This window comes from Schistocerca serialis, chromosome 3 (assembly GCF_023864345.2).
Source record: "Schistocerca serialis cubense isolate TAMUIC-IGC-003099 chromosome 3, iqSchSeri2.2, whole genome shotgun sequence".
Taxonomy (NCBI): Eukaryota; Metazoa; Arthropoda; class Insecta; order Orthoptera; family Acrididae; genus Schistocerca; species Schistocerca serialis.
This window is the reverse complement of record NC_064640.1, coordinates 440038706-440065047: the sequence shown is the minus strand read 5'-3', so window position 1 is coordinate 440065047 and position 26342 is coordinate 440038706. Positions and strand designations below refer to the sequence as shown.

The following is a 26342-nucleotide window of genomic DNA, read 5'->3' as shown; positions in this document are numbered from 1 at the left end:
TTTGGTGCCTACTGTAATCCACAGTTTCTTTAGCTGATGTTTAGAGAACACTCTGTAGATTCTTTTTGCAAGTAAGTCTTCAAAACTGAATGTAATTTTATTACTCAATGTGATGAATTTAGAATTGGAATAATATTCTAAGTGAATAGGCTTCCCGTCTGATAGCTAAGGGCACTGCTAGTCTCACACACTCAACGTTATTCGGTGTTCTGACCAACGTTGGATGTCCTTTAGCCTCTTGTTTTAATGTTGAATCAGTTGATCTGAAGTTCTTGACCCCAAATTTAATCACGTTACGGGATGGAATTTGTCACCTGCTACTCACATGACTATGTCTGCGAAACTGTGTGACAACAATATAACTGCCACTTTTCAAATATGTCTCAATGATGAACACGCGATGCTCACTGGACCACTTCTCTAAGGCAACAAACTGCCTTGAGCAACCTTGACAACTCCACGCTTCCCATCACCCTTGTCCATGTGACTGCCTACTGTGCATGAATGAAAACTCAGGTATTTCTGCTGCTCACAGTACACGACACACACAAGCCTTCCCAGAGAATCAGTCTACCTATTAATGACAACAATGTCAATATCCCCCAGAAGTTCCCGAGACTGGCCTGAACGTAGACAGAAGGAAGAAAGGGACTTTAATTTAAATATATAGATATTTATTCTTTACTAAGGTTTCAATGAGTTTTGTACACACTGTCTAGTAACTCGACACTTGCCCACCACATCACTCCAATACTATCTTTAATGGCAGTAATACTGTTTATTTCATATTTATCTAAACAAGCACCACCACCACCACCACCACCACCAAGGGTGAGGAAATCCAGAACTGTCCCATGGGCACAGACACCAACAAGCACCCATCAAGCTCATTCATCGATAGGCACACGTAGTACAGGCTTCCTGCTAAGCATCCCTGTCACAAGGTTTCTGCACATGCGTGACACTCTTGGCTGTCTGTAAGCATATCAGCAGTTTGCCTACTACTGCCCATAAGCATCCAGCTGCCCATGTGTAGGCACCCTAGCTGGAACAGCATGATTTAGGGCATGACCTGTTTACAAATTGCAATCAAAATTATTTTGATATGAGGGAAGCATTCAGTTATCTACACATTCTAGTAAAAATGTCATTATACTTCAAGTAGTTTCCCAAGTAAGGAAGTGAGACATTTCAGAATGAGCCATAATACAGGTAAACTATTGTAACACAGTTGGTCTATACAAACCTATATAGGCAAAAATTTAAATTTAATTATGAAGGACCAAAACATTACAGTTGATGTGCAGGAATTCTGTCTTACATCAACATAAAAACCTCTTGTAATATTGGTAGAATAATATTAACAGACATTTATTTTCAAACAATCTTACCAACTCCAAAAATTCTCCATGTATGTTTCCACCAAAGAGCTCGAATTTTCCACCAGGTTTCACTTCCATCACAACAGGACCATTGGTGAAAGCCTGTACTAGCTGTAACAATTAAAAAATGTCAGAACAGCAGATTATATATAAAAAAAACAAAGATGATGATTTACCAAACGAAAGCGCTGGCAGGTCGATAGACACACAAACACAAACATACACACAAAATTCTAGCCTTGGCAAACAATGGTTGCTTCGTCAGGAAAGAGGGAAGGAGAGGGAAAGACGAAAGGATGTGGGTTTTAAGGGAGAGGGTAAGGAGTCATTCCAATCCCGGGAGCGGAAAGACTTAGTATACACTCGCACACAAACACACATCCATCCACACATATACACACACAAGCAGACATATTCAAAGACAAAGAGTTTGGGCAGAGATGTCAGTCGAGACGGAAGTGCAGAGGCAAAGATGATGTTGAATGACAGGTGAGGTATGAGTGGCGGCAACTTGAAATTAGCGGAGATTGAGGCCTGGTGGGTAACGGGAAGAGAGGATATATTGAAGAGCAAGTTCCCATCTCCAGAGTTCGGATGGGTTGGTGTTAGTGGGAAGTATCCAGATAACCCGGATGGTGTAACACTGTGCCAAGATGTGCTGGCTGTGCACCAAGGCATGTTTAGCTACAGGGTGATCCTCATTACCAACAAACACTGTCTGCCTGTGTCCATTCATGCGAATGGACAGTTTGTTGCTGGTCATTCCCACATAGAATGCATCACAGTGTAGGCAGGTCAGTTGGTAAATCACGTGGTTGCTTTCACACGTGGCTCTGCCTTTGATCGTGTACACCTTCCGGGTTACAGGACTGGAGTAGGTGGTGGTGGGAGGGTGCATGGGACAGGTTTTACACCGGGGGCGGTTACAAGGGTAGGAGCCAGAGGGTAGGGAAGGTGGTTTGGGGATTTCATAGGGATGAACTAAGAGGTTACAAAGGTTAGGTGGACGGCGGAAAGACACTTGGTGGAGTGGGGAGGATTTCATGAAGGATGGATCTCATTTCAGGGCAGGATTTGAGGAAGTCGTATCCCCGCTGGAGAGCGACATTCAGAGTCTGGTCCAGTCCCGGAAAGTATCCTGTCACAAGTGGGGCACTTTTGTGGTTCTTCTGTGGGAGGTTCTGGGTTTGAGGGGATGAGGAAGTGGCTCTGGTTATTTTCTTCTGTACCAGGTCAGGAGGGTAGTTGTGGGATGCGAAAGCTGTTGTCAGGTTGTTGGTGTAATGGTTCAGAGATTCTGGACTGGAGCAGATTCGTTTGCCACGAAGACCTCGGCTGTAGGGAAGGGACCGTTTGATGTGGAATGGGTGGCAGCTGTCATGATGGAGGTACTGTTGCTTGTTGGTGGGTTTGATGTGGACGGATGTGTGAAGCTGGCCATTGGACAGATGGAGGTCAACGTCAAAGAAAGTGGCGTGGTATTTGGAGTAGGACCAGGTGAATCTGATGGAGTTGAGGTTGGAGAGGAAATTCTGGAGTTGTTCTTCACTGTGAATCCAGATCATGAATATGTCATCAATAAATCTGTACCAAACTTTGGGTTGGCAGGCCTGGGTAACCAAGAAGGCTTCCTCTAAGCGACCCATGAATAACCACCTTCCCTACCCTCTGGCTCCTAATCTTGTAACCGCCCCCGGTGTAAAACCTGTCCCATGCACCCTCACACCACCACCTACTCCAGTCCTGTAACCCGGAAGGTGTACACGATCAAAGGCAGAGCCACGTGTGAAAGCAACCACGTGATTTACCAACTGACCTGCCTACACTGTGATGCATTCTATGTGGGAATGACCAGCAACAAACTGTCCATTCGCATGAATGGACACAGGCAGACAGTGTTGGTAATGAGGATCACCCTGTGGCTAAACATGCCTTGGTGCACGGCCAGCACATCTTGGCACAGTGTTACACCGTCCGGGTTATCTAGATACTTCCCACTAACACCAACCTATCCGAACTCCGGAGATGGGAACTTGCTCTTCAATATATCCTCTCTTCCTGTTACCCACCAGGCCTCAATCTCCGCTAATTTCAAGTTGCCGCCACTCATACCTCACCTGTCATTCATTCAACAACATCTTTGCCTCTGCACTTCCGTCTCGACTGACATCTCTGCCCAAACTATCTGTTTTTGAATATGTCTGCTTGTGTCTGTATACACTCCTGGAAATTGAAATAAGAACACCGTGAATTCATTGTCCCAGGAAGGGGAAACTTTATTGACACATTCCTGGGGTCAGATACATCACATGATCACACTGACAGAACCACAGGCACATAGACACAGGCAACAGAGCATGCACAATGTCGGCACTAGTACAGTGTATATCCACCTTTCGCAGCAATGCCGGCTGCTATTCTCCCATGGAGACGATCGTAGAGATGCTGGATGTAGTCCTGTGGAACGGCTTGCCATGCTATTTCCATCTGGCGCCTCAGTTGGACCAGCGTTCGTGCTGGACGTGCAGACCGCGTGAGATGACGCTTCATCCAGTCCCAAACATGCTCAATGGGGGACAGATCCGGAGATCTTGCTGGCCAGGGTAGTTGACTTACACCTTCTAGAGCACGTTGGGTGGCACGGGATACATGCGGACATGCATTGTCCTGTTGGAACAGCAAGTTCCCTTGCCGGTCTAGGAATGGTAGAACAATGGGTTCGATGACGGTTTGGATGTACCGTGCACTATTCAGTGTCCCCTCGACGATCACCATTGGTGTACGGCCAGTGTAGGAGATCGCTCCCCACACCATGATGCTGGGTGTTGGCCCTGTGTGCCTCGGTCGTATGCAGTCCTGATTGTGGCGCTCACCTGCACGGCGCCAAACACGCATACGACCATCATTGGCACCAAGGCAGAAGCGACTCTCATCGCTGAAGACGACACGTCTCCATTCGTCCCTCCATTCACGCCTGTCGCGACACCACTGGAGGCGGGCTGCACGATGTTGGGGCGTGAGCGGAAGACGGCCTAACGGTGTGCGGGACCGTAGCCCAGCTTCATGGAGACGGTTGCGAATGGACCTCGCCGATACCCCAGGAGCAACAGTGTCCCTAATTTGCTGGGAAGTGGCGGTGCGGTCCCCTACGGCACTGCGTAGGATCCTACGGTCTTGGCGTGCATCCGTGCGTCGCTGCGGTCCGGTCCCAGGTCGACGGGCACGTGCACCTTCCGCCGACCACTGGCGACAACATCGATGTACTGTGGAGACCTCACGCCCCACGTGTTGAGCAATTCGGCGGTACGTCCACCCGGCCTCCCGCATGCCCACTATACGCCCTCGCTCAAAGTCCGTCAACTGCACATACGGTTCACGTCCACGCTGTCGCGGCATGCTACCAGTGTTAAAAACTGCGATGGAGCTCCGTATGCCACGGCAAACTGGCTGACACTGACGGTGGCGGTGCACAAATGCTGCGCAGCTAGCGCCATTCGACGGCCAACACCGCGGTTCCTGGTGTGTCCGCTGTGCCGTGCGTGTGATCATTGCTTGTACAGCCCTCTAGCAGTGTCCGGAGCAAGTATGGTGGGTCTGACACACCGGTGTCAATGTGTTCTTTTTTCCATTTCCAGGAGTGTATGTGTGGATGGATGTGTGTTTGTGTGCGAGTGTATACCCGTCCTTTTTTTCCCCCTAAGGTAAGTCTTTCCGCTCCCGGGATTGGAATGACTCCTTACCCTCTCCCTTAAAACCCACATCCTTTCTTCTTTCCCTCTCCTTCCCTCTTTCCTGACGAAGCAACCGTTGTGTGTATGTTTGTGTGTGTATCGACCTGCCAGCACTTTTGTTTGGTAAGTCACATATATATATATATATATATATATATATATATATATATATATATATATATATATATAAAAATAAAAAGAAAGATGATGAAACTTACCAAACAAAAGCGCTGGCAGGTCGATAGACACACAAACAAACACAAACATACACACAAAATTCTAGCTTTCGCAACCAATGGTTGCCTCGTCAGGAAAGAGGGAAGGAGAAGGAAAGACAAAAGGATATGGGTTTTAAGGGAGAGGGTAAGGAGTCATTCCAATCCCGGGAGCGGAAAGACTTACCTTAGGGGGAAAAAAGGACAGGTATACACTCGCACACACACACATATCCATCCACACATATGTGTGGATGGATATGTGTGTGTGTGCGAGTGTATACCTGTCCTTATATATATATATATATATATATATATATATATATATATATATATATATATATATATATATCTAAAAAGAAAGATTATGAAACTTACCAAACAAAAGCGCTGGCAGGTCGATAGACACACATATGTGTGGATGGATATGTGTGTGTGTGCGAGTGTATACCTGTCCTTTTTTCCCCCTAAGGTAAGTCTTTCCGCTCCCGGGATTGGAATGACTCCTTACCCTCTCCCTTAAAACCCATATCCTTTTGTCTTTCCTTCTCCTTCCCTCTTTCCTGACGAGGCAACCATTGGTTGCGAAAGCTAGAATTTTGTGTGTATGTTTGTGTGTCTATCGACCTGCCAGCGCTTTTGTTTGGTAAGTTTCATCATCTTTCTTTTTAGATATATTTTTCCCACGTGGAATGTTTCCCTCTATTATATTCATATCATATATATATATATATATATATATATATATATATATATATATATATATATATATATATATATATATAAAAAACAAAGATGATGTGACTTACCAAACGAAAGTGCTGGCAGGTCGATACACACACAAACATACACACAACGGTTGCTTCGTCAGGAAGGAGGGAAGGAGAGGGAAAGAAGAAAGGATGTGGGTTTTAAGGGAGAGGGTAAGGAAAGACTTAGTATACACTCGCACACAAACACACATCCATCCACACATATACAGACACAAGCAGACATATTCAAAGACAAAGAGTTTGGGCAGAGATGTCAGTCGAGACGGAAGTGCAGAGGCAAAGATGATGTTGAATGACAGGTGAGGTATGAGTGGCGGCAACTTGAAATATATATATATATATATATATATATATATATATATATATATATATATATATATATACACACACTTCAAAGCTAACCAATGGTAGATTTTTACCTCAATACTTGTGAGAGCATTGTAAACTTCTTCCTTCCTGCACTGGAGCTTCACAGACATTGTCAAAGTAGTTGTGCTCAGTTTCTTTGATGACCCTTCTTTGCTTGGACTGTCCATTTGAACCTGAAAATTATTAGATAGATTCAACCACATTACAGTACTGAAACTGTATTTCAATTGTTTATATTTACTGCAATTACGCAAATAAATCTAGAGAAAACAAAAAAACCACAGTACCTTGCTTTTGAAACCAGCAGTTAAGCTAGCAAGGCTGTCTTGTTTTGTTGCTTGCTCATCCTCTTTCTTTGGCAGTATCATGCCCTTAGCAAATTCTGTAGAAATTTAAAGGACTATAAGTTTGAACATTTATTTTATAAATATTTGATACAAAACTCGTGATACAATACTGATAACACAGTCTTACCTTCCCTTAATGCTTTTATATATTTTGCCAACTGACTTCGAATAACATCCCTTGCATCTTTGGCGATAATTTCTTTCAGCCTGTCAGCCTCCACACTGTGAGTTTTTACACTGAAGTCTACCTGTAAGTTTAACAGTGAACTACAATGTTAACCAAGTCTGGGATGATAATTCACATTAATTGCTGGCCAACATTTAAAGTGCCACAGACTAATGCCAGGACTTTTAATTAAATGTGTACAACACTAGTGTACTTTCAGTTACAAAATAGTTGTTTAAAATAATAATTGTCATGTGGAAAGAAGCACAAAATTCTGAGAACCAGCTGAAAAATGACAAGTACATTTTAATTTAAAACAAGAACCTATTTCTGCCTGAAAAAACATTTAGTCATTAAAGGAGCTCTCTTTAGAGTAGCGAGAAATGGCATGTGGAGCATCACATGCCTGCACAAATGCAGAACTGTTTACATGCAAATCCAGGTGGGTCGTGGGACGTTTGAGTCAGTTAAGACTTTAGCAGTACCATATATATAATGAGACGGATAAAATTGTCAAGTTCTAGCGAAGTGACACATTGTTTCTTTAGCTGTACAGCATGTCTGTTCAAAGCGATACCACATAAATGGCATACAGCAGGTGAGACAGTTTGAGACTCAGCACTCATTCACTTGCCAATCTCTGCAATCAATAGTGAAGTTGGACTGAACGGGAGGGAAGAGGGGAGGGGGGGGGGGGGGGGGGTTGTATATGGATAGGTGCTATAACTGACAAAACCAAGTATAACAGCGGTGTCTGACTGAAAACAGTGGGGTAGGAGGAAAATTATTGTTTACCAGTACTGTTCAATGGAAATGATTCTAGCATCCAACTGACAGGCAAATTGAGAAAATATCTATCTTCCCACAAATTAATGGCTTAAGTGGTTGGAAAGAAAATTACACAGTTTGGTGGATGTGGATGAAACAGATTAAGAAACTATTTAAGCTCATACTGGACACCATGTTCTTGCTGCCTGTGAGGGATAGTTTCAATTTCATAAAGGCATAACAAAAATTGCAGCTGATGACAGTGCCTCCAGAGTGCAGACCGATTATGAAAAAATCTTTTCAAAGGCAAGGGCTTTGGAAGTCTTGTGTAGTGATTGGTTTAAACTAAAAAGGGGACTTAATGACCAAGCTGTGATCCAAGTAAGAAATTATATTTTCACACAAGAGGTGGTTTCCTTCAACTATCTTAAGCAGCCTAGAGAGTACATAAAATGACACACATAATAAGACTACAAAATTATTTATTTATCCATGTGAAAAGCATCAGACTTCAGTACACAAGATAAGACAACAGAATGATAGCAAATGACACTAAGGTTGTGTCCAAATGTAGATGGAGATGGGGAAAAGCATGATTGTGTGTGCTGTGAATGTGTTGGAAGTTCACATGATCCAGATAACTCACGCTGATTTTCATCAGCGAAAATCTCTCAAACAGTATTAAAATATTTTCCTGGCACATTGAAACTATGTGCCAGACCAGAACTCAAACCAGGATCCTTTTCCTTTCACAGGCAAGTGCACTACTAACTGACCTACCCAAGGAGGACTCAAGCCCTGCCCCCATAGCCTTACTTTCATCAGTTAGACTTCTGCCACTTTCCAAAAGGCAAAGGCCACATTTAAGTCCCAGGTCTGTACACAGTTACAATATGCCAGGAAAGTGCCAAATTAGGGCATATTCTGTTCCAAAGTGAAAATTCATTATTGAATATTAAAATAAATGGATGTGAAAGTTAAAACTGTGGAGTGAACTGGGATTCAAACTCTGACACCTGCCTTTCAGAGCAGTGCACCACCAGTTTCATCATTTGAGCACATTTCCCAGACCAACTGAAAACTTTCCCAGGCTCCTCCCATTTAATTCAGAACTCTGTAGTGACTTTTCCACAGTGCTGTGACTAGGGCCATGAGCAAGGCTACAGTGCAGGGTTTTGGCTTACCCACAGCTCAGGGTTGTTGCTAACAATTATTCTAATGTGAATAATTTCTGTACTTGTATGTGAAAGTCTTAGCTTTCAGATCTTCATACCATAACAATTCACTTTGTGTACGTTTGTGTTAATAAAACAAAGTAGTGTGTTGACTGATTTAATTTTTGACACAATGTTGCATTCGAATATGCACATTAAATCCATTTCATTTCTTTCCAGTTGAGTGTTGTCTGTGTTTTCGCACAGAAAGCGTAAAAAAAAAAAAAAAAAAAAAAAAAACGAAATCATGGCTTGGATTTCACAGAAGCACTATCTTCATTGAGGGCTTTGTCTTGCAATGTGTGGCAAGTTGTTGGCACAACAACAACAACAACAACTAATCAGTCCATCAAAGCAAAATTTGACATAACTGCTCAAGAACCCAATCATACGACTGAAATGATTTACAGCCATTGTTGTTGTTGTTGTTGTTGTTGTTGTTTCTGTCCAAAGACTGGTTTGATGCACCTCTCCACGCTACTATGTTCTGTGCCTGTTCATATCCAAATAACTACTGCAACTTACACCCTTCCGAATCTTATTACTGTATTCATCTCTTCGGCTTCCTCTATAGATGCACCTCTCCACGCTACTATGTTCTGTGCCTGTTCATATCCAAATAACTACTGCAACTTACACCCTTCCGAATCTTATTACTGTATTCATCTCTTCGGCTTCCTCTATAAATTACAAATTTTACACCCCTACCTCCCCCCCCCCCCCCCCTCCCACCCCAAAACACTCCAATACTAAATTGGTGATCCCTTGATGTCTCAGAATGTGTCTTGTCAACCAATCCCTCTTTCTAGCTAGGTTGTGATACGATTTTTTTTTTCCTCTCCAGTTCAATTCAGTACCACCCCATCAGTTACATAATCTACCCATTCAATCTTCAGCATTTCCTGCAGCACCACATTCCAAAAGATTCTATTCTCTTCTTGCCTCAACTGCTTATTGTCCATATTTCACTTCCATACATAGCTCCACTCCCGACTAATACTTTCAGAAAAGACTTCTTAACACTTAAATCTATATTTGATGTCCACAAATTTCTCTTCTTCAGAAACGCTTTTCTTGCCATTGCCAGTCTACATTCTACCAGTGGAAAAATGCTCCCATCAGAGCACAAGAAAGGCAAATATGCCCTTACTATTAAAAGATAGATTGAAAAGTGGGTACCAACTGAATCATTCTACCTTCCTCAACACCTTTAAAAATTTTCACAAAAATATTGGCATGCAAACATTCACAAAATTTTTAACATGTGTCACCTCTCACTCTCACACACTAGTCCATCACTGGAAGTCTCTCACACTCATCCACTCTTAATTGCTCAGTCGATCTCACTCATTTGGCCCAACTCATTCTCATAATCTCTTTGTGGCTCTCCAACTGTCACTGCCTCTTTTCTCTCAGCCACAGTTGCTTTCATTCTGTCCTACTACTACTGTCTCCTCTCACTGTCACTGCCTCTCTCTCTCATTATCTCTTACTGTTAATATCTTACTCACTGCTACACACTCTCTCTCTCTCTCTCTCTCTCTCTCTCTCTCTCTCTCTCCCCCCCCCCCCCCCCCCCTCCCTCCCCCCCCCTCCCGTCCCTCGTTGTCATATACTCTGTCATATACTCTGTGCAGGGTTTATATGCTGACAAGGAAAAAATTCCCGGATTTTTCCCAGATTTCCCAGTCAAAAATACACTTTTTCTGTGTTAAGTGACAATATACTTTCCCTCAGAACTGGGAAACTTATCAGTCCTTTGAATGGTTAAGGTCTTATACATTGGTGTATAGCAGTTTAGAAAAACCGTTTTGGAAAAATCTGATGTGTGGCAGCATTTTTCTGCATATTTTCATATTACAAAGGTGTAAATTTGAATTCCATGCAACACTGGCTATTTAACACGGCGGCTCGAGTCTTCCTCCACAGATTCCGGAGTGACGATTGGCGGCTGTTGGCAGTCCCTGACTGGTGGATGGTGATATAGTGTGACCATCTGCGGCAGAAAAAGGCTCGTGCGTGTGTGTAGTTCGTGGCTGATTGAATGTTTGGCAGGAACGCCTCTAGCGCCGGCTGGCGGAACGCGCCAGCACTAAGTTGTAGGCGTGGCTTAACTCTGCCGCGGTAGCCGACCATTGTGTTTCTGCGGCTGTGCGTGCCATGGCAATTACAGTCAAAATTGCATTAGAAGGAAACTGGATTTAAAAAATGCCAAATTTGTCGACGTTATGCGACCCAAACTTAGAAAATGGTTTGGGCTTGCTATCCTTACAGGGATTGTAAAAAAAGCAAGGACCGATGATTACTGGTCAACAAATCCGTTGATAGATACACTGATATTTCACAAAATTATGTCCACACAACCGATTCAGACAAACATCATCATTTTTACATTTTTCCGACAACAACAATAGACCGGCTTTTCAAAGTGAAATTCGTAATTGATTATTTTTCCAAAAAGTTTAAAGAAACATTTAATCTAAGTCAAAACATCTCAATTGATGAAGTAATGATACCATGGTGTGGACAGTTAAATTTTAAAGTTTACAATCCGTCGAAAATTACGAAATATGACATACTCATTCGGATGCTGTGCGATTTGAGTGGCATCGCCGCTACATGCAAAATTATTATAACAGTGTAGAACTTGCAAAGAAGTTACTTGAAAAGAAAATTCGAGTTTGTGGAATGATGTGGTAAAATAGAGGATTTCCGGAAAAACTGAAGCGCGCAAAATTCAATATGTTTGAAGCTTGTCATCAACGGAAAGGTGACAAGCGACTGGCGACAAGCCAAGTAATCCGAATTGGCGCTGCCAGCGCCAAGCGAATAAATTTGTATGAGACATGCAGACGGCAAAGTGTTAAGTAGTGTGAAAACACAAATAGGTAAAGTTAATGGTTTAAATTAATATACATAGTGTAGATAGAAGAAAAGCTACGCATTCACTTATAATATTTGTCTTTCTTGCATATGTCACACTTTAAAATACATCACCCAAATGTGCCAGTAAAATTTTAAATGACATGTCTGGTCTTCTGGGCTCTAAATTCTTGTAAGTGACTGGTCCTCAGGGTGTTAAGTTTTGTATGACAGTCACAACACTCTGCGATTTAAGAAATTCATCGTACATTCTCACACATAACATAATTCATCTTGCGTAAAAGGAAATTTACTTTAAAAGTAACGCTTTTCAAACCACTATTCGCAATATTTTCCCGCTACCTGTTAGAAATACGTTTGTTTCAACAGTTCCTAGAGAGCGTCAGAAACCAAGTGTTACCACGCGTGTGCAAAGAGGAGAATATTTGCCTTTTTTGTGCTCCAACAGGAGCATTTTTTCTGTTGCTTCCCTTCTTTTCCCTGCCACAGCAGGGAATTTCACTAACCGGTAAAGAACTTTACGGGCAAGTAAAATTTTTATATTTTACTTATATGAAACTCAAATAACACAGAACTAATTTTACACCTCAGACTGGATTTTATATGCAAAAAAATTTCGCATGTGTTTCAGCACTACAATGTGGAGCTCCCAGAACTGTTCTGATGATAACAGAGACATTTTACAACATATTTCACTATACTACATCACTTTATAAACTACCCCTTTGCCTCGCACTGAATTTGATATGCATATTTTATGTGCATAAGTAGCGTAACTTTGAACCTCTGTATCTCTGAAATGGATAGAGATATCTAGAGAATTTTCATGGCTGTTGAAGACCAGAATGTTAGAAATACATCATAAAGATTACAGCCATTTGCTGTGCACAGCCATCTTGGAACCTGCGACTTGGGTATGGCCCACTACTGACAGAAAAAAGTGAAAAATGCTTTTTCTGGTTTTTTCCTCAGGAACTGCCCATGAATTTCTGCAAAGGGTATATCCGTCAGTTTATTTAAATCATGGGTAGACCCCTCATCAGCCAAGTTATTTAATTTTTATATGCATGAATAGGGTAACTTGGAACCTCTATATTTGGCAAAGGGATAAAGATATCACAAATATTTTCAAGGTTTTTCAAGATCAGGATCTTAGATATACATTTTGAAAATTTCAGCCATTTGCTGTGCATAGCCATATCTTGGAATCCTCGATTAGGTTTTGGTCCACTGGTGACGGCCCTCTTTGGGGGTTATCACCAGAAAGAACCAACCGATTTGCTCTATTTGCGTAAGCAGGAGGAAGTCTGTAATATCGCTACTCTGACCCTGTACCGTCAAGCAGTGATTAAAACAATCTTTCTGTTGGGTATACAAATGATCCCTATCCCAAGGGCTATCCAAAATACATGACCCTGCTTTTTTATCACCAATGGATCCAAGATATCAGCACCAGAACATCAAATTTTTACACACAGTGTTTTGAAAAGTACTGCTAAGTGTGATGCCCCATGTATCCCAATACCCTCTCTACTTTGGCCATCATCAGTTATTTTGTTCCCCAAACAGCAAAACTCTTCTACTTTAAGTGTGTCATTTTCCTAATCTAATTCCCTCAGCATCAACTATGGGAAGATATAACCGTCATTTGACTATGATACACTTTATTACATGATCTAGATTTCAGCCTTGGGCCATTTTCAAGTGGTAAAAACGTCAAAAATCTTCTGACCTGTGTTCCGCATAAACCTAGGTCATGTAATAATGCGTACCATACAATCAAATGGCAGTTAGATCTTAAGTTTTATACAACTAGCTCCACATTTTTACTAAATTCCATTACCTTTGTTTTGCTTTTGTTTATGCCCATCTTACATACTCCTTCCAAGATACTGTCCACTCTGCTCTTCCAAGTGCTTTGCTGTCTCTGACCGAATTACAATGTCACTGGCAAATCAAAGTTTTTATTTATTTTCCCTAAACTTTAATTCCTACTCCAAATTTTTCTTTGGTTTCCTTTACTGCTAGCTCAATATACTAAGTGAAGAACATCATGGATAGGCTACAACCCTATCTCACTCCCTTCTCAACCATTGCTTCCCCTTCATGCCCCTCGACTCCTAACTGCCATCTGGTTTCTGTAAAAATTGTAATTAGCCTTCTGCTCCCTGTATTTTACCACTGCCACCTTTACAATTTGAAAGAGTATTCCGGTCAACATTGTCAAAAACATTCTCTAAGCCTGCAAATGCTATAAATGTAGGTTTGCCCTTCCTTAACCTGTCTTTTAATGTGAGTCATATTGTCAGCATTGCATTGTGTGTTCCTACATTTCTCTGAAATCCAAACTGATCTTTCTCAAAGTTGGCTTCTAGCAGTTTTTCCATTCTTCAGAAAACAATTTGTGTTGTTGTTGCACATGATTTATTAAACTGATAGTCTGTGCCAGATGGACGAGTTTCGTCATGGCTAGCTGTCCCGAAGCTAACGATAGCTCTCACAGAAAGCTGTGTACTCCTGGGGCCTTGTTTTGGCTTGGTACCTCAAATGCTGTCAAATTATTCTCTCTGTATCTTATCTCCCACCTCATCTTCATCTACCTCCTCTTCTGTTTCTAAAATCCTGCCCTCAAATTCAACTGTTCATCCAATAAAACACACTGAAACTCCTTCCAGAACAAAAGATAACATTTGACACCATCACATACGCTGCGGCCAACCAATTTCGTGAACTGCACTTTTTGGACACCCAAAGTACTAGAAAAACTTACTTTTTGGCTAAAACATGTTCCAATGGCCATACTGTATTAGCTCTTGGCTCTTCAGGCACTGCTACCACGCTGATGGAAGGAGGAGAGAAGCACATTCAAATATTAAACTGTCACTAAACATGCAATTCACAGAAAACCCAACATATAACATTTCGAAAACATCAGGAACGAGAAAGGTTCTTCAGGCATGCCAAACACTGTATGGGATGAATGTACAATGGCTCACAAGAGGTCACTGGAACCATCAGTCGATACACTGAACGACTTGGGAAATAATCAGGTTCCATTTGGTGGAGCATTGGCATTACTATCCAGTGATTTCAGGCAGACGTTTCCAGTCATTGTCATGTCCAATTATACTTCACTCAATACCAGCTGATAAATTGCATGCCTCCTTGAAATATTCAACTTTCTGGAGTGCAGTGAAAAAAAATGCATTTAATAACAAATATGAGAGTTTATCTTCAAACATTTTGAAGATAATTACTCAAGGTCAGTAACAGCACAGAACCTGTAACTCCAGAAATAGGAATCACCACCTTCCCATCTACTTTCTGCAACATAATGAATTCCAAAGTGCCAAAACGAATTATCAAAAATCACACATGGCTGAGTGAAGAAATATTCTAGTGGCTAAACAATGTGGACTTCTAAATAGAATTGCAGGTGAAATAGTGATGCACAACTCCATTGGCTCTCTAGTGAGCTAAAGTGAAATAGTGAATTTTTCACAGCAATTTCTTAATTCTCTCTCTGTTTCCAGATCACCATCGCACATCTGAATTTGAAAATTGGAGTGCCAATTACATTACTCTGAAACTTCAATTAGCCGAAGCTACGCAATGGCACCCAATTAGCAGTTAAAATTTGATGAACAATCCAACTGAGGCAACAATTCTGAGTGCATCTCATAAGGGTGAAGACATACTACTTCCACGAATACCACTCATTGTAACCAACATGGCATTCGAGTTCAAATGAGTCCAATTTTCAATGTGTCTTGTGTTCACCACGACTATTAATGAAACACAAGGGCTCTCTTTGCAAATGCACAGTGTGAATTTTAAAAAAAATTTCTTCTCTCATTGGTAAGTATATGTCACATGCTGAGTCTGTAAACCATGTAATCTTTATGTTTATGTAGAAAATAAATAAACAAAAAATTGTCAAACCACTTTTTTTTTTTACAATTAAAAATGATTTTCTGAGAAAACATTCTTTTTCCTTCCTTTCCTTTCCTTCAACACAGTCACAGTAACTTAAGACAGGGTATTGAACTGAACTGAACGATGTGCTTTCACAGTGAATTTGTCTTCACTACGTTTAGGTAGTTTTTTATAGTTCAGCCTCAGGTCACACAAATCATTCTTTACCAGTCCTGACTTGATAGCAGGTTTGCTTTAAAAAAGAATATAGTGAAAAAACTACATTTTACAAATGAGTTACTGTGTAACATTCAAGTACATGTAGTTTTGAACAGAAATTAGTTTTATTTTGCAATCTAGTTTCCTAACGCTGAATTTTTTTTTTTTTTTTTCTTTTCTTTTAAAAAATGTGTGATGATTACTTGCTACGAAGATGGAACTGGTAATGATACCACATTTGTTTGACCTGAGACTGAAATATTACAATAGAAACTGTTTAAATGTCTGTTATTGTGTTCCCCTCAAGTAGAATGACTAGTCCGTGTTGAGGCTTTGAATCAACAGGGGAAGCATGCTCAGATGGTGTAATTTGTAGTGCACAGTTCAAGAAATTTGGGGATCTAGATTTGCATCCCACAGTGGCACACAGTTTTAATTTGTCACATACAACTTCCATAGCAAATACTCTGCTTGGTTTAAATGTATTTATTTTAATCCTAAAACTGAAAATACTTTTACTTGGTTTTAAAATGTACATCAAACAAACTTTTGCACTACCTATCAGCATACCAATTTGTAAATTTAAGCTTCCTGCATGTAAAATTATCAATACCTGAGAAACTACAAATGTGAAAACTAAGCAGTGCTACTACCTGTAGACCCTGCTATGAATCACATCTATCACACAGATCTTCAAGCAAAATATTTATGTCAACTACTAATGACCATAAAAACATTTTTAACATACATCAAAAATGCTTTTAAATAGTTCTCACACTTCATCATCAATAAAATGTCAAAAAACTCAACATTATTATAAATATAAAACTTACATCAACTTCTGATGCATCATACTCTTCGCTCAAATTAGGAATTTCTGCCGTGCCTTCTATTTCTGTGTTCTTTGAATCAAGAAGACAACCTTTCCATTTTAGCTTCAATTCCCATTCATAAAAAAATATTAATTTCCCTTTTCTGTTGTTTGCTACTGCTTCTCCCTCACATTTCTCCACCTCTGTTATACAACATTTAGCTGTGAAATAAATAAAACTTTACTGAAGTCTTGCTGCTCATTTGACTATGCATACAAATGTTCGACATTAAGATAAAAATAAGTAGCACATAACTTTTGAAACCTTGTGTTACAGCAGAGGTATCACAAATTTTAATTATTTTAAGATAGCTGAAAGAGGGTGGGGGGGTGAGGGGGATGAGGAAGAGGAGGAGGGGGGGGGGGTGAAAGAGAGAGAGAGAGAGAGAGAGAGAGAGAGAGAGAGAGAGAGAGAGGGGGGGGGGGGGGGCAGGCAGGGATCTTTTGCTTATAAGGGAGAGAGCACAAACAAAGCATAATAAGGAAACAGCCCAGTAGTTGCCTAAACTGGTTTAGGTATAACAGCAAAGATTTAGATGTGTGTTCAAATGGGGAAGTCAGTCACACCCTTAATAAATGGAACTGAAACCTTACTTGGTTTCAACACTAGATCTGAACAAAACCTAATAAATAAAGCTTTAGAGCAATAAAAATCTTACCACAGTTAGATTTTCAGTTGAAGACCATTTCAGGTACAGTTTTATATTTTCTTTCTTATACTGATCAACTGAAACGTCAAGCCTTCCCTAACTAATACGAGCCTTAAGTTTCCTACCCATATAATACTGTAAGTACAGTATTTTGGTGGATACCACATAACAGAAATTGAATACTACACTTTAATTATTCAATAATATCACTGAATGGCAGCAGAAGCACTTTCTTTCACGACATAAAAATGATAATTTGCATAATTTCTTACAGTAATGAGAGCAGAGAGATTGTGAGGTACTGCTGTTTATTATTTGTGGCAACTTCTTACTCATCTACATCTACATCCATACTCCACAACCCACCATACGGTGCGTGGTGGAGGGTACCTCGTACCACAACTAGCATCATCTCTCCCTGTTCCACTTCCAAACAAAATGAGGAAAAAATGACTCCCTGCATGCCTCTGTACGAGCCCTAATCAGCATAAAGAGTCTCTTCCCCCCCTTTGGTGTCGGAAGCACAGTTGCAACATTGCATATGTTGTGTCCTATGTTTTCATACTAAGACATGCCAATATTTTATCAGTATATGCCACTATTTATGATACCAGAACAAAATGAAATGAATACTTACACTATTTGGGGCATAAAAGGAGTACAGCTTCTCTGCAACATGGAAACAACTGCTGTGGGGCTGACAGACAACTTTTTCAAAAATCCCTTCATTAGGAGAAAAATGAAAGACAACAGGAAAATGAAACAGTAAAATGAATCTGTTCCTGGATCGAAAGGAACACTGAGTACAGAAGTAATAAAGGACATTCTGTAAAGTTTAAAATTTCAGCATACTACTAACAAACTGCTGTTGATAACAGACAGTTTCCAGTACAATAACTGATGAGGGGAAGGAACAGGGAAGCAAGGAAATTCATGATAAGAATGTAGAAGCCAAGAGAGAAAAATACTAGTGTCAATGAAGACAAAGAGAATGGCAAAAGCTGAAAAGCTGTTGTTATCATGTGTTAACATTTAGAATGCTGGTATTGGGAAGAGGAAATGCCATGTTCCCGCTGTTATATTTCACAGTGTTCTCTGTAAGCAATAATTAAAAGGTGCAGAAAGTATCATGCTCACCCATAACCCAGCCGTTGTATGTCAAATACAGGAAAACATTTACTGTCCAACTGATGCATCACATGTTGCAGCTCATCCTACTGTTAATTAAACAGTGTGGATCATCCACCACCTTTCATCTCTTCTGAAGGAAGATTTGGGTTTAACGTCCTTTTGACAATGACATCACTGGAGACAGAACAAGCACAGATAGAACTGGAGTTAGGTGTAGGGAAAAAATGTCCTTTTCAAAGAAACCATCCTGACAATCTTAACAGATTGAAGGAAACTAGATCAAATCTAAATGTGGATAAGTGGACAGGGATATGGACTCTTGCTCCTTCTGAATTAGAGTAATTCTACAAAGGGACTTCACAAAGCAAGTTACACATTATTATGTTAAGTGAATTAACTTCTACTGAATGCTGCACTACACTTAAAAGCAACAAATACACGATACTGTTTTTCAACTTAGTCACAAAGTATCTGTAAGCAAAGGACTGCATGTTCTTAGTCATTTGTATTAAATATTATTAGTGGAGGGACCTCTTCATCACTTTACTCCTCTGTCTGTTTCTGACAGTCTCGGTTATTTCTAGAGAACATCAAGCTACGAACTTGGACTGGGAAGGTCCGGAAGACTAGCGTATTACATTACCTGTTGAATGAGTAATAAAATTTGTTGTTTCTTGCACTATCATGTCAATATCCATTTCTTGAAATATCATGATACAGGCTTCTGAGGAGTGGGCTTCTCAACTGGCTGTTCACAGGCTCCACCTCAATGGATCTGTGGGGGTCTAGTGTGGTTGATAAAATTATCAACTCATCATCATTGCTCCACAAAATATTGAAGTAGAGAGATGCTCAGTGTTTGGGGAAAGATTCCAGCTATTAAGCACTCCTCATAGTGAATCCCAGCATAATGAAACCACATCCAGTAGTAGTAGTAGTAGTAGTAGTAGTACAATAGTGGCCCGTGTTATAGCTACAGTGGGAGTGCATCAGGAGTAAACTGCAAGTTGCATGCTTATTACTTTGGATGGGATAATGGCACAAATTAAGTTTCTAAGGATTTCCTGGAGATAGCGTTTGTATGGTGTCAATGACCTATGGCTACAAAACATTGTACACAATGTACCTTTCACAAAATCGTTTAGTGATGCAGGTGCTAAAAATTATTTCCTCAGTGGTGGATATGAAGCACCACAAGAAGTTCTAAGGACAGAGAGGTACAGTGTAGCATTTCTCATGTAACAGATTGGTAGGTGTCTGTGAGAAGCTGTCAAAAATTTAAGGATTTATTGGCTAATCACCATGCACAATTGCTTAAAATTACAAGTGAAAAAGTCTGATGGCACAAGATGGGGTTGAAAGGTGAAGGACCAGAGACAGCTCACCCTTTCCTATACATTTAGCATGGATATGATTTTGGAAGACCACCACCAAGTATACTTGGTAAGTCTGTCATATTGAAAGTACATACATCAGCAAGCCAGCAGTGACATTTTCCAGCAATGGCAAGAGTCCATCATGTGAAAGCTGCAACTAGCAGGTGTCTGTTACGAGGCGCTACAACAATCATCTCTAAAGGGCAGAATATCACAGCTGAAACCAGTAATTGCAATAGGAAAGCAGTGATTATTGTCCAGTAAATAAAATATTGAAAGAGGATAAGTTTTCACTCACAGCATTCTGACATGCCAATTACAATATATTTAACAATCAGTAAACATGTCCAGTTAGGGCAGAATATATCATACCAGTACTTGCGGTACACAGGAGTTCACAGGAGGCAGCACGAATATTAGTTTGTTTGGATGAATGGAGGAATGATTGGTTGGGGGTTAGGGGACTACAGCAAGGTCAGCAATCTCTCTGTCAAGGGATAGTTCATCTGGAGTTAGTGACATCTGCCAAAAATATGATCAGATGATGGTGTGTGTAGGAGTAGTAAAAGCACAGAAGGTAATATTGATGCCAGAACTAAGAAATAATTGACAGAAAAGAAAAAGTGTATTAATCAGGCCAGTACATAGGTCAGAGCTGACAAGAGGTCATCTGTGGCAAGATAAGTCCCACCCACATCCGACCCCCCCCCCCCACCCACCATGCCAATCCAATTAAGGGCAAAGAGAGTTGCAAAGTAAAAAATGCTTTCTACACAGGAGATTTCTACCAGTAAAAATGGTATTTAAAATAAGAATAAAAGTGCAACTGGTGCTGTTTTTTTATTCCAAATCAGTACTACAGCCTGCATCGTCATGCTCCATATGCTGGAGTGAAACTAAAAATGAGAAGACTAAAAACTTAACAGACATCAGCTGACCTGTAAATAATAAAAACAGTGAGAGAAATAATAAAAGCAACAGGTGGGTGGCACCTGGCAACTATCACCAAGGGCTCCGCACACAATAGGAGCCGTCCTTCCTGCAGCTGTCCCACCACTAAGCCATTATAGTCAAAACTAATAGAAAGGAACAGCACCCACTACTCAGCAGAGTGTTACCCCTAAAATAAATATAAGAAGTGTGGCAGTGAAAGGGGAAAACTGCATTTAATGCAACTCAAACAGTAAAAGGGGGATGACAGAGGCAGATGGGAAAGGAGGTAGAGTCGAGGTTCCCCAGACCCAGCATTCAACGGGAGATGCCCCAACCACCTTGTCCCTGCCCTGAAGTTGGTTTAAAATGTTACATCTGAGAATAAAAACCATTTCCATGGGTAAAACAGAACTAGTTCAACTGTGTGTGATTTGTCCACCAATATTAGAGGCAAAGAATCTCTAAGAACATGCTTCACGTGGAGAGCCAAAAGAAGAGGCAATTTCACAGGAATACGTGAGACTAAGGCTCTGCAACCACAACATAGGGATGGCTCATTACATAAAATAAAACTATGGGTTACTCTGGTAGGACCGGTGTGGAGCCAACATATGGCCGTCGATTCTTCCCAGAAGTAACTTAAGGAGGACTGCCATGCAGCAATTGTCTCCTTGATAGTATGGAGTTTATTAGAGGGGGAAAGTGGAACACCAAATGTGCTCCAGGGATCATGAAAGTGAATGTTTGACAAAGAATGCTTCTCTAGCCAAACGGTTGGCCAGTTCATTCCCATGATTTGGGACACAGATAATGGCAACTGAGCAGGCAGTTTGACTAAGGTACAAGATAAGGTCGTGAATAGCAGATATCATAGTCTGACAAGAGCAACAGCGATCAATAGCCTGGAAATTGTTCATGGAATCACTGAAAATTAAAATGCAATTGATGGAGGGCCTTTCTTTTTAAACATATGACTGTTAGTGGCTATAAGTTCTGCCATAAAAATACTAAACAGTCCCAACAACAAATTATGTTCCCTACTGCCTTGACACAAAAGCACATCCTGTCCTCTCCATGGTTTTAGGGATGTCAGTGTAAATGATAGTAGTACCCTGATACTCCTGAAATGAGAGGGACAGACATAGGGGCAACAAACTTTATAACCCTGAAATAGATAAATCCTAACTCATGCTCTGGGTATTTACCATGGAGCGGTGTGACATAAAACATGGGGAGCTTATTCTGAGGAGGTTAGGTGGAGGTCCCAGCAGAAGGCCTCGAGATTCATTCCAACTGGTAATTCCACCACAGGGCAGGTGTCGTGGGTCGATGTCACTCGTATGCAAACGCAGTCTACTAAGTTGGACAGTTAGAAAATCATCGGATGGTGATTGCACGAGTGAACAAGAGTTGGTGCAGACAGAACTGAAGAAGGAAGATGCACTTTTAGCAAGAGCACACTATACAGGACTATTCCAGAAGGTGCCAGATTTACTCCACAATGACCAACTGGGGCAAACAACTTCAAAGCTGAAGATTGTCAAACCATAAACCTGCCCAACATAGTAAAATCTGAATGAGACCAGGTTCTGGTAAATATGGAAGAGAGTAAACACAATCCACTCAAGAGGTGTGGGCAAGGAATCTGGCAGCTTGAAGCTTTCACACACAGCTAGCCTTTTGCTGAATATACGGCAGCCAAATAAGCTTTTTGTCAACGAAGAGTCCCAAAACTCAGGATTGTGTAAAGACGCCCATGCACTGGGTCCGTAAATAGAGTTCTGGTTCATGATCAACTGTCTTGTTATGACAAATGCGTGACCTGCATTTTTCCAGGAGATAATTGGAAACCATAAGGAAATATCCAAGCAGAGGCTCTTCGGATCAAATGCCAAATTCACTGACGTACAGCACTGAGTGACGAGTAGCCTGATGATCACTAGCCCATCTATAGACACAACTATGGATTCAGTTGGTTCGAGATCGCAGGAACGTCTGCGATGAATTCACTGAGCTATGGTCCAACCCCAATGGCAGTGCGAAGAATTGCAGTGAGTGTCACTGCTGAAGTTAGAAAGCCAAACTCTCAAATCCCTGGGTAACCAAATCAATGGACAAATGATTCCTTGGGAAACTGAAACTATTGATATAAACTCCAAATCATAACAAAATTGTTATGATGAAAAGTTACACTCTCAGCAGGTTGGTTGGTTGGATTAAAAGAGGGGGGAAAGGGACCTGACTACAAGGTCATCAGTCCCTTGTTCTGAATAAAACAATGCCACAAGTGTGAGAATAAAACAAATGAGACTGACAACTCAAAACAGAAGAGGGGGGGGGGGGGGGGGGGGGGAATATTTCACAAAAACGATGAAGGGCAACAAACATGTAAATGGACTAAAAGGGAAAAGAAAACCACAGACACCCAAGAAAGGGCAAGATTACCATGGCTGGCTGACCATGAGAATAAAAAAGGAGAAGCCAGCCACTCTGCAACACATTAAAACCTCCACCCTAGAAGCACTACGGTCGAGGACACAGAGGGACAAAGAACATGCACTAAAACTTAGATCAAATGAGAAAACCCACCCTCACAAATAAAAAGACGATGATGTGTCAGACAAAATTAGTGACAACAAGTCCGGTAACCCAAGACTTTGTCGCTGGGCAGTCAAAGTGGGACAGTGCACCAGAATATGGTCCACTATGAACGGGGCACCGCACCAACATTCAGGTGGGTCTTCACAGCGCAGGAGGTAACTGTGGGTCGCCCACCAAGTGTGCCCAATGTGGAACCGGCAGATGACAACTGATTCCCTGCGAAAGGCCCACATGGAAGACTTCTACACTTTCATAGTCTCCTTAATGACACGAAGTTTGTTGTGTGTACTGTTATGCCATTCCGTCTCCCGAAGCCAAAAATCCCTACAAACGCACGTCAAAATGCAGGTCAGGTTCAGAGATGCCCATCTGCAGAAGCAGTTTCCGCATAGCCGGTCGGCAAGATCGCTGCCTGGGATGCCGACATGTCCTGGGGCCACAAAAACACCACTGAACGATGGGACCGGTCCAGAGCATAGATAGATGCTACCAAAGGATGGCGAAGGTAGCACTTGTCGATAGCTTGTAGGCTGCTCAAGGAGTCGGTACACAGAAGAAACGATTCCCCGGGGCATGAACGGAAATACTGAAGTGCACGAGAGATGACCATGAGCTCTGCAGTGAACACTCTGCAGCCCTCGGGCAAGGAATGCTGTTCAAAATGGCCTGTGTGGACGTAGACAAAGCCAACAAGACCATCAGCCATCGAGCCATCTGTGTAAGCCACTTCAGAGCCCTGGAACACGTCAAGAATCTAGAGGAATTGACAGTGGAGAGCGATAGGAGTAACTGACTACTTAGGGTCATGCGTAAGGTTCAGACGAATCTGTGGCCTAGGTGTACACCATGGAGGTGTAAGCAAATGGACCTGGATGGGAGGTGGTAAAGTGAAGGACTCCAGTTCAGACAGAAGGGATCACACACGATCCGCAGTCATTAGCCCTGACCTGGGCCGCTGATAGGGGGAGATGAAATGCCACGGGTGGAAAAAGGAGACAGTAATTTAGATGGTCAGGAGAACTATGAATCTGTGCAACGTAACTGGCAAGCAGTTGTGCATGTCGGATCCGCAATGGAGAGACTCTGACCTTCACATGGATGCTGGCCACCGGACTTGTCCTAAAAGCTCCTGTCGCTAGGTGAATGAGACAATAGTGCACTAGGTCGAGTACATGCAACACTGAGGGCATCGCCGAACCGTACATCCAACTCCCATAGACAAGGGGAAATTGAACAAGGGCTTTGTAGAGCTGTAGTAGAGTAGAGCAATCTGCACTCCAGTTGGTGTCGCTCAAACAGTGGAGGGCATTGAGGTGCTGCCAGCACTTCTGCTTAAGCTGACAAAGGTGAGGTAGCCCAGTCAATCAGGCATCGAAAACAAGTCCTAAGAATTGATATGTCTCCACTACAATAAGTGGATAGTCATGAAGGTAAATGTCTGGTTCCGGATGAACAGTACGATGCCGACAGAAGTGCATGACCCACGACTTAGCGGCCGAAAACGAAGCCGTGGGCGAGAGCCCATGACTGCGCTTTGTGGATGGCTGCCTGTAGGCACCGCTCAGCAACACCAGTGCTGGTGGAACAGTATGAAATGCAGAAGTCATCTGCATACAGAGAGGGTGAAATGAACAGCCCTACAGCTGCTGCTAGACTGTTAATGGCCACTAAAAATAGTGACACACTCAATACAGAGCCCTGCGGGACCCCATTCTCCTGGATTAAGGGGGAGGGGGGGAGGGGGGGGCTATGGGAGGCACCAACTTGGACATGGAAAGTACAGAGCGACAGGAAATTCTGGATAAAAATCTGGAGCAGGCCTCCGTGGCCCCACCCGTATAATGTGGCAAGGATATGGTGTCACCAGGTGGTGTCATATGCTTTGCGTAGATCAAAAAAGACAGCAACAAGGTGTTGGCATCTGGAAAAGGCTGTTGGGATGGCAGACTCTAGGGACACAAGATCATTAGTGGTAGAGTGCCCCAGGCGGAAGCTGCCCTGACATGGAGCCAGTAGGCCACGCCAACACACTATACATTTCAGCAACTTACAAACAACATTGGTGAGGTTGATGGGCCGATAGCTATCTACATCAAGCTGGTTTTTGCCGGGTTTGAGCCCGGAATGATGGTGCTCTCCTGCCATTGCGATGGAAAGACACCATCGCACCACATCTGGTTGAAGATGGCGAGATGACACTCTTAGTCAGATGAGAGATGTTTCATCATCTGACTGTAGATCCGATCCAGCCCAGGTGCTGCCTCTGGGCAGTGTGCAATTACACTACGGAGCTCCCACTCCGTAAACGGGACGTTATAGGGTTCACTGTGGCATGTAGTAAACGAGAGGACTTTCCTTTCCATCCACTGTTTGGGGGTGCGTAAGGCTGGGGGGTAGTTCTCTGACGCAGAGGCTCGAGCATAGAGCTCAGAGAAGTGCACAGCAAGCACATTTGCATCAGTAGAGAGCATGCCATTGATGTTAACACTAGGGACACCTGCTAGGTGTCTGGTACCCAAAAAGACATCTGATCTTTGTCCAGACTTGGGAAGGTGATGTATGGCACCCAATGGTCGAGACTTACATCTCCCAACACTCATGTTTCCATCATTTTATAAGCAGGACCACAGGCATGGAGCTGCTTAAAAGCTATTGTGTACTCTAGGTAAGGGTGCAACTTATGTCACTGTAGACCTTGCCAACACACTTTAATTGCCTCAGAGACTTCCGGCGACCACCAAGGGACTGTCTTTCGCTGGGGTGAGGTGAGGAGGAAGGGGGGGGGGGGCACAATAAAG

General features: G+C 42.0%; 1 protein-coding gene across 3 annotated transcripts in view; it reads right to left on the bottom strand.

Moving 5' to 3' along the window:
• LOC126470330 (activator of 90 kDa heat shock protein ATPase homolog 1) overlaps nucleotides 1–26342 on the bottom strand; it is a 95716-nt gene that overhangs the window by 17282 nt on the left and 52092 nt on the right. For all 3 annotated transcript variants that reach the window (XM_050098116.1, XM_050098117.1, XM_050098115.1), the window contains exons 4-8: nucleotides 16816–17015; nucleotides 6945–7065; nucleotides 6758–6852; nucleotides 6521–6643; nucleotides 1392–1493 (exon numbers count right to left, since the gene is read on the bottom strand). In XM_050098116.1, the coding sequence (XP_049954073.1) occupies nucleotides 1392–1493; nucleotides 6521–6643; nucleotides 6758–6852; nucleotides 6945–7065; nucleotides 16816–17015 (641 nt within the window). The remainder of the gene's footprint in view (nucleotides 1–1391; nucleotides 1494–6520; nucleotides 6644–6757; nucleotides 6853–6944; nucleotides 7066–16815; nucleotides 17016–26342) is intronic.